General features: G+C 39.8%; 1 protein-coding gene across 2 annotated transcripts; it reads left to right on the top strand.

The window, feature by feature from the left end:
• The first annotated feature begins 306 nt into the window (after window positions 1–306).
• On the top strand, window positions 307–8,776 carry nptx2b (neuronal pentraxin IIb). Of its 2 annotated transcripts, none has more exons than XM_023809132.2 (5): window positions 307–1,316; window positions 2,574–2,790; window positions 3,970–4,214; window positions 4,972–5,151; window positions 5,396–8,776. In XM_023809132.2, the coding sequence occupies exons 1-5, from the start codon at window positions 864–866 to the stop codon at window positions 5,621–5,623; spliced, it is 1,323 nt and encodes a 440-aa protein (XP_023664900.1). In that variant the 5' UTR covers window positions 307–863; the 3' UTR covers window positions 5,624–8,776. The 2 variants fall into 2 exon arrangements, with proteins under 2 accessions (XP_023664900.1, XP_023664899.1); XM_023809131.2 differs by having other exon boundaries at window positions 2,571–2,790.
• The last annotated feature ends 442 nt before the right edge of the window (window positions 8,777–9,218 follow it).

The raw sequence follows: 9,218 nt of genomic DNA, 5'->3' as shown, positions 1-9,218 counted from the left end.
GGAAGATCAACTTGCGTTTGTGTGTGTGTGTGTGTGTGTGTGTGTGTGTGTGTGTGTGTGTGTGTGTGTGTGAAAAATCACACTGGTAATATCTTGTGCTCATATGAAAATTGTATTTTTGTCAATATAAAAATCTTCATTTACATGAATGTGGGACAATACATAAAATGACATCACTGAAACTCATTGTTTATGGTTGGCTACATGTTATTAATATTTCGTATGTGTATTTGGCCTAGATGCAGCCCCCGGCTACTATCCAGTTAAAAATTGTCCCCGATCAAGTGTGTCAATCGCAGCCTCTACGAACTCGTAAACAAGATTTGCATTAAACAGGGATGACGTTTCGAGGGTAGCCAATAAAATCCCTCTGCCCGTAGTTACAAACGCTCCGCAAAATCCGCTGAAGACGCGTTTGCTCTGTCTCTTCGGAACCAGAAGCGGGTTTCGTGTGGGAGCAGCCGCGGGAAGGTTTGTAACACGGCTTCATTGACGCAGCTGCCTACGGATGTCTTTAGGCTTGTTTTATATCATTCCCAGTTTTCGAAGAACTTCTTCGGTCATAATTGTTTGGTTGAAGGACGATTTTTGTCGTTTTTTTTTATCTTTGCACGAGTATTTTTGTCGGTATGTTTTAACCGTTCTGCTTTATTATTGTGCAACTCGAACCAAAAATCTCACCCAAATCACCTGTTTGTACAGTATGTTTTTCTTTATGTTCTTAAAAATCGGACATGTGCATAATATGAAATATACATTTATTACTTTATTCTTTGTGTAATCCTAATTATTTTTTTGTAGGTTATATTACAGTTGTGCTTTGCGTTATTATTCTGAGATTCTGAAAAAAAAATCTGGCCGTCATGTTTGCCTTTTTAGCTGCGATCTTGTGCTTTTCCGCGTTGGGTAGTGGACAAGTGGTGCACAGTCAGAATGCCAAAGGATCGCGCTTCATTTGTACCGCGATCCCTATAGATGCTGATCCAAGCTGCCCCATACCTGCTGTGCCGCTGCAAAGTTCAAGTGTCCAGGAGGAAGATCTAAAAAACACCGTCATTCAACTTCGGGAGACCATTCTGCACCAGAAGGAAACCATTGTCGATCAAGTAGGAACAATAAAGGAGCTTACTTCCAAATTTTCCCGATGCGAATCGGCCACTGGAGAATCGTTTCTGGGTGGGAAATACAGGAATAAAGGTTCGTGGAGGAAAGACGGTACGAACACTATGGGTGACCTTCCACGAGATCCCAGTGAAACTATTGATCACCTCGGAAAGACCATGCAAAATCTAAAGAGCCGGTTGGAAAACTTGGAGGTAAGATTTAATGGTTGATTCAGTTTAGTTTCCACGCAAATACAATAATGAAAATTTGAAAAGGGTGCCGTTCTCCGTGTCAGGAGTATACTACGCTTTACTAAAACAGTTTTCTTGTCTTTGTTATCTGTGTGATTAAAAGATGTTGAATTTCGACAATGAAATTAAACGAATTAGGCTGTTTTTCGGACATGTCAATATGACTCTTAGCAAAAATTATAAAAGAATCATTCATTGTTTTATCACTGTTATAAAATAAATGTTTCCACAAATATTAGCTATAAACAAAGCTATTGTAACAGAGAAAAAGAAAATTCCCTTGTCTGAGAATAGATAAATTTCATTCCATATGCAATGAAAGTAATATTTTTCTCTAACGTCGTACCATTGGCTGGCACATTTCTTAATTATTTTGTAGTCTAAAAATATTTTTAATTCAACGTGTGGCTTGTTTCAATAAAATGTACTATACATGCGTACAAATGTTTCTGTTATTCCGGATGTAAATAGTTGTTAAAGAGATTATCTCTAAAAATAGATTACTTGTTTCACGTACATCCGATTTATCGAGGGTTCCTATTCTAAAAGGTTCCCTGAAGCCATTAAGCTGGTGATCAAATTAAATCTATGAAAAATACGCTAAAGTTTCACAGGACGCAGTTTAATTAAAAACAGCTGATGAGAACCGACGGGAAAGCAATGTACAAGCTTATCCATATTATATAATTCATGTTTGTAATACTATGCTTCAAATTCTAGTTTTAGTTTTACAGAGGTAGAGTTCAGTTTTCATCAAAACCTTATTATTTATCAAAACAATCATTTAGGTGCATCAAGGTAAGCATGTATAATTGGATTAATTCATCACGAAATGCTGTGCTTCATGTACAAAGGCAGTATCATTTGTCCAGTACCATTAAAAAATATTTCTAATATATAGTGCATATAAACATGCATTGTTGCTATGTTCTCTTTGTTCTCTTTTGGTAATTTGATACATTTTTATCTGTGAATATCCAACTGTGTTATTATACTGTATGATATTGTGCATCAATTAGCATAAAAGCACAAAATCCCCTTTTCTACTGTAGCTGGAGTGCAATTACTATTTCACTATTTCGAGATGAATAGAAATTTAATTAATGTGTAGCAGTTTATTATTAAACAGATATGACTTCAGAGAGTTGCAGTGGCATATATTTAAATAGAATGCCGTAAGGCGGAAGCACTTTTATGGTTTCTTTCTTGTGTCAGCAGCAGCAGATGCGTGCCAATCTGTCTGGCATATCTTTCCCTAATGAACTGCGAGACCTGCTGCAGCGCCGACTGGGAGTGCTGGAGAACCAGCTCCTGAAGAAAGTGACGGAGTTGGAGGAGGAGAAGACTCAGCTGTACAACGAGACAGCCGCCCACCGGCACCGTACGGAGAGCACCCTCAGCTCCCTGCTGGAGAGGATCACCGAGTTGGAGAAAGGTGCCCGTCTCGGCATCTCACACACTCTAGACTGTCCCTCCCCTCTGCACAATCCCACACAGGTACACAGGTATGAAAAACACACCTACAAGTGAGCATCCGCTGTAATTATGGGAGACGTTTGCCGCTGTCCCTGGTGCTGAACAGACATCTTGGTGAATCGGACTAGATAGCTGAATATAAATAATGATTTACAATTCATTCACTTGTAACAGAGGTGCTGCGAAGTGCATTAATTTGTGTGACATGCATTATTGTTAGGAGTGTGTAATGTTGTGATTGCCAAGCCTAGCATAGTCCATAAACACTGTTTGCAAGATCATTATTTTCAGGTAAATTTCTGTTGGGCATTTAGATAGTGTTCACTTGCCTTGTACCTTTCATTTGATGTTGAGAAATATCTTCTCAGATTATCGCCGAATGTTATTAATCATTTTGATGTTAATAATATTTTTGGCTGTCTGCCTTTGCTGATCGCCCCAATGCCTTCATGTTGTTCTCACTGTATGTTTCAACAAAATACAGTAGCAAACTTTTTGATCAAAGGTCCACATCAGATATTAGTTTAAAGTCAGAGGTTCGGAACAATTTTCAGTAACAAAACAGCATTTCATGAACTTTAATGAATTAGAAATAACTTTTGATGTTAGACATCAATATATATAGACAATGGGACCTTGAGAATGCTTGTTGACTGTTTTGACACTCTTTTATTAGGGGGGGTTGACAAGTTATGTGTGTGCAACGTTTGGTGGTTCTACATTGTATTTTTGGACTTCAAACCACGCTAAGCCTTTTTCCGTTAACTATATTGACTCTTAGGGTGCATTATCAGCCGGGTCCAGATTATCTTGCAGTGTTGGCTTTGAGAACCCCTGTTTTGCATGAACCATGTGGTCAGAATGTTAATTGAATGTGGTTTATGCATAAATCTTGAAATGGGAGAAATCACCAGTATTTTTAGACATAAACCACTGGCGAAAGTTCATTTGAGTGCAGATTATCAGGTAGCTGAAGACAAAAATAAAATATTTCCTTTTCAGGAGAGTGTTCGTAAATATTGGAATACATTACACATGTTAAAAACTCCTGTTCTGAGGGCACAGCCGTGCACGTGCATTGGTGCGCTGGCGTATTCAAGCCAGCATGTGACGCTGTCCTTCCTTGTCTGGCCTGCAGGAAGCAGCCCGTTCAAGTCCCCAGAGGGTTTCAAGGTGTCCCTCCCCCTGCGAACTAACTACCTGTATGGGCGCATCAAGAAGAGCTTGCCGGAGATGTACGCTTTCACCGTGTGCATGTGGCTGAAATCGAGCGCCAACCCCGGCATTGGGACCCCGTTCTCCTACGGCGTACCGGGGCAAGCAAATGAGATTGTGCTGATCGAATGGGGAAATAACCCAATAGAGCTGCTCATCAATGACAAGGTAGACAGCAGAGCTCTTTCTGTGCGGACTCCATATGTTGCGGAGACGCATTGATGCAGTGCTACCATGAATGAAGGTCTCATTGTCAGAGCATAGTGTAAACACACTCATTTCCACCAATCCCGCTGAAGCATGGTGATCTTCGCATAAATTTCGTTACATACTGTATTTCTTTACTGTTGGTTTACTTAACGCCTTCACAATATGTATAATTCTGCATAGTCGAAAAATTATGTATTTTTCTTTTTTTTTTTTTACTGTGTTTATGGGTTGTTACTTTTAATTGCGCTCATAAGAGCTTCCTTAAGCACAGTGCTGTGCAGTCGAACAGTCACTGAATAAGGGCTTTCACTGAATCGAGGTTTGCAGGGGTGTGCAGTAGACTAAATGTGTTTGTGCTGTGGTTAGCTTTGGTAGTGATATTCATGATCTAGGTAAGAGCTATATAAAGTAGGCTTTAGGCTGTAATATTGATGCTAGGGTTTTTAAATAGATCCTTTTATATTGATCGTCTTTGAAATAATTTGTTGTTTGACAGAATGTTGATTTAAATATGAGCGCAATGCAATTTTATGACCATGTAATAAAAAGGAACCGGAGGAAGAGTAACAGAAAACCATCAAAGGGAAAGTGTTCCCTTTTTTTTGCAGTTTTTGGGTGTAGCATGAGCCTGTTGGCACAGCATGGGAACAGCTGGAGCCCATCTGCCCTCTCTCTGTCTCTTCATGTCTGTGCCCATCTCTGCTGGGCTGCACAGGTGGCCCAGCTGCCGCTGTCTGTCAGAGATGGGCAGTGGCACCACATCTGCATCACCTGGACCACCAGAGATGGCCTCTGGGAGGCCTACCAAGATGGGGAGAAGCTGGGATCTGGAGAGAACCTGGCCCCCTGGCACCCGATAAAGCCTGGCGGGGTCATTATTCTGGGTCAGGAGCAGGTGAGTCCCTGAGTGACACACAGGATATAGGCACCGCAGGTGCTTAGAGGACTAATGTTGACATGAAGCTTAATTAAAATGCACATTATTGTTAAATACAATTTTGTACTACAGTTGCCTGCTATATTATAAAAGTTCATTTTTGTAATAAATGTTAGAATTTGCTAGGATAATAAACTATATGTATTTTTTAGCAAGACTTATTTTTGTCAAGGATAAATTTAGTTTTTTATGGTCCTGACAGGACACCGTAGGAGGACGATTTGATGCCACTCAGGCCTTTGTTGGGGAGATCACCCATTTCAATATGTGGGATCGCGTGTTACGGCCCATAGACATCATGAACATGGCCAACTGCTCCTCGTACATGCCAGGCAACATCGTGCCCTGGGTCGATAACAATGTGGAGATCTTCGGTGGTGCTAACAAGGTAGCCCTGGAGATATGTGAGGATCAACTACTCGGCTCCTAAGAGCACCCCCTGCAGATGGAAGCAGTTACCCCAGCCTTCTTCCTGTGAGGCCCAGCAGTCGGCGGTTTATAAAGATACACACTTGTGGTTTGTGGTCAGTAGTGGAGAGTTATCATCAAGTACTGGGGACCGACTGAGACAAAAGGTTTTCACTGTGCATTTCTGTACTGGACTCAGCATTCCTGTCAGCCATTGTTCTGCTTGTTGGCACCTTTCTGTATATTTTTTTGGATTTAAATTACATTGTTTGGTTAATCCAGAATGACATTATTGTCTTACAAAGGTATGTTTTACCCCTTTGACCACCCAGTGTTTGACTAAAACACTCCACCCAGGTTACCTGATTTGTTCAAAAGTTCCATATCCAAGGACTTATGGGCACAATCCTGGCTACGCTAAAATCGATGCCCAAATTGAAAACCTGAGGGGGTTTGTAAGTGGATGCTGGTCCAAAAGTTTTGCATTTTTAGTTTGTATAATTGGAACGCTTTGTTCCCTCCTTATTTGGTAATCATTCTGAAGGTTAAAGCTTCAGTTTGTGAAAATTTCATTGCACACCCTGATTCCCTCTGTCCATACCTGTGGTTTCACAGTGCTAAATGAACACAGACCACTACAGAAAAAATAAATCTTTCCTCATCAAGTAAATGTGACCAAATGGGTGGCGGCAGAGAGCAGCTGCTCATAAAACAGGGAAGTGGACGGAGAATCGCGGTCGTGCTCACACCTACAGACGGTGGGTTAGGGTTTGGCGATGGGTATGTTGCATTTCTGTGTCAATTTGGTCAAAGTTATAAAGATTAGTGCACTGAGTAGCCGCGCTCTTGCGGTCTTACACTAATGTCACTCTCCAGGAGCTGCCGGCTAGAGAAGATATGTCGTGGGCTGGCTGAGGAGAACACGAAAGTCAGCACGCTCCCGCTGTCAGCTCGCAGGCACCGGGTTTTAACATTCTGGGCTGCGCATTACTGTACCTATCTGCTGATAGATGCACTGTGGCCAAGAACTATTAGGATGTAAAGAAGAAGATGCTTTGAAAATATGTGTCATTTTCAAAATGTTGACTTTGTTTGGGTGCTTTGCATATTTCACCTCATTTTGCAGTCTTTGATCTAACATTTGATTACGTACTGTGAATATGGTTGGTTTTCGTTTCTCTCAGTTGATCTGTTTTGACTTATTAGATCAAGGCAACAAAAGATGTTCTTCTGAATTTGAGTCTATCCCTCTACAACCTCCAAACTCATGTATGGAACCTGGTATTCAGAATATCAACCAGGGATTTAATTGAGTCATTTTGATGATTGTCTTTAGTCATTCAAGAGAAAACCTGGAAGTTATGCACTCTCAGAATCAGAATCAGAAAAACTTTAATTATCCCGGAGGAAATTGCTCATGTTACTACAGACGGTCACACATAGACACAGGACAAGAACATAAAAGAAAAGAATATCAGATATAAGAATAAGAACTAAAAATAAAGTTATGAGAGACTCTGCGCTATGTACACCATGATATATACAGAAGCAGAAATACAATATATATAAATAGAATAAATTTACCTAAGACTCTAATGGGGTAATTAACATAGTGTTAATAACGTTGACAAATGCGTTGCTAAGATTTGCTTAATCGTTTTAGGAATCAGTGTGACTTCTCTCCAGTTACTGCGGAGTGTGTATAATGAAAAACGCCTTATGACCCTACACTGCATTCATCCCTTTGAAGTTATTTTTCTGCTATTTTTGACATTGTGTCTTTTGGTCCTTCTTGCACTGACCTTTGGATGACACAGGAGCATATAAGATAAAAATGGTTTTGTTTATAAGCATGACAATCCAAGGCTGGGAGTTATCAGGAAATTGGTGATTATAAAACACAGCAGTAAGTCAGCTAACTTAACTGTACTGTAAGTACACTGAACTGATATTGAAATGTATATTACTAATACAGTATACTGAAATTTCTGTTTAACTTGAAGTCTTTTATCTCAGCTGTATGCAGCCCCTTATCCGACTAACCATAAAATCGCAAACCATTTATGGCCCAGAGTTAAATATTCCTGCTTTTATAAAAATGACAAGTGAACACAAATGTTGGTATTTAATTTTATCCGGCCCCCTTTTTCTATTTGATGCCAAATGTTGTGTTTCTATTTTCTATTTTCGTGACATGTTCTGATAATGTATTTTTTGTAATCTGTTCCACACTGTTTTTCACAAATTGTACCATAAAATGAGGATAGAGTATTCATTGTGCGGACGCTTACCTGTTAGATAATTCTCTTGGCTTCCTTATTCCTCAGCATGACTGAAGTCTTTAGCCGATTGGCATCTCAAGCATTGACCCCCCCCCCCAAGCAAATGCTCTTCCTTGGTAGTTTCAGGGTCAGTTCTCACATCTCTTTGTTCCAAATGCTCAGCCGCTGATTTCCATCTGCCAGTGGAATACCAGGGAGACGTGACCGTAGGTGAGTTGCTTTGCTTGCCCTTTAAAATGTTCTGGGCCCATTGTCAGTGCTTGACTTTCGAACACTGCATGCAGCAGCCAGACACATCACCACACATGATTATCCAGCTGGTGTTCTATAGCTTTGCCCCACTGCTCAGTAGCCCTGCTCATCACGAACAGCCCTATTATTCTGTGGTCATAACAATGTAATCTACCAGTAATTCATTACAGATCATTAGGATTCCCTGGTGACAGTGGTGTGCCTCATAAAACCGGCATTATCTTCATGTGTTTTGAAAGACTTAATTCAAATTTATTATACTGCAAGGTATAACACATAGTTATCCCTTATTTATAGATATTCCAACATGGTTTATACCCACATATTAGCTGAATAGGCTTCTGTCCCAATCTGTGCCAAATGCTATTTCAGTGTTTGTTTGACTCAAATGCACCATTTTGCCAGTGATGAGATTATGATATGGGAACTGTATTATATTGTCTATATAATTGGTTTACTGGAGATTTGGAGGATGATGACGTCTTTTTTGGAAGAATGTTAATTTGAAAGCTTGGCCGAAGAGTTAATTAATTTTCCCTGGATTGAGATATGGCCCTTTTGTAGAAATGTGTTCCAGCCACCCAAAATAAATGCAAGATTATGAAAAACATCAAGGATAAATTTTCCTTTTCACTCTCAAAGCTGACCCATGCTCTTTATTATATGTTTCATCATCTTTTTCTTCAAGGGAAATTCTCTCATTCAGTCTAAATAATTGTATATTATAGACATAGAACTAAAAAAAATAATAATAAATATCATTAAAACTACTTTCAATAACCAGTAAAAAAATGTTTGGTGAAGAAGGCTATACCAGAATGGGAATGGGATGTCATATTCTGCATTGAAACCAAGGCAAATATTTTTATGGAGTAATTCTAGGTAATAAATTTCCCAGTGCATAACGTAGAACATAGAACTCCTTTAAAGGCTTAAAAAAAACAGAACCCCTTCCGTGAAAGTTTTGATCTCCTCCCTGTTCTTAACCATTACACCACTTGCACTATTATCATACGACAGAAACAGAGACGACTCACGGCAGCAATTAGAAGTAAAAGCCCCCCCAGGCTCCATCCCTGACAA

This window comes from Paramormyrops kingsleyae, chromosome 5, assembly GCF_048594095.1.
Source record: "Paramormyrops kingsleyae isolate MSU_618 chromosome 5, PKINGS_0.4, whole genome shotgun sequence".
Classification (NCBI taxonomy): Eukaryota; Metazoa; Chordata; class Actinopteri; order Osteoglossiformes; family Mormyridae; genus Paramormyrops; species Paramormyrops kingsleyae.
This window is presented reverse-complemented; position numbering and strand designations above follow the sequence as displayed.

Excerpts from the sequence above, each read along its gene's own strand:
- nptx2b (XM_023809131.2), top strand. The coding sequence starts at position 864 with ATGTTTGCCTTTTTAGCTGCGATCTTGTGCTTTTCCGCGTTGGGTAGT. Across the intron at positions 1,317-2,570 it reads GCCGGTTGGAAAACTTGGAG|CAGCAGCAGATGCGTGCCAA; the intron begins GTAAGATTTAAT and ends TTCTTGTGTCAG. Across the intron at positions 4,215-4,971 it reads AGCTGCTCATCAATGACAAG|GTGGCCCAGCTGCCGCTGTC; the intron begins GTAGACAGCAGA and ends TGGGCTGCACAG.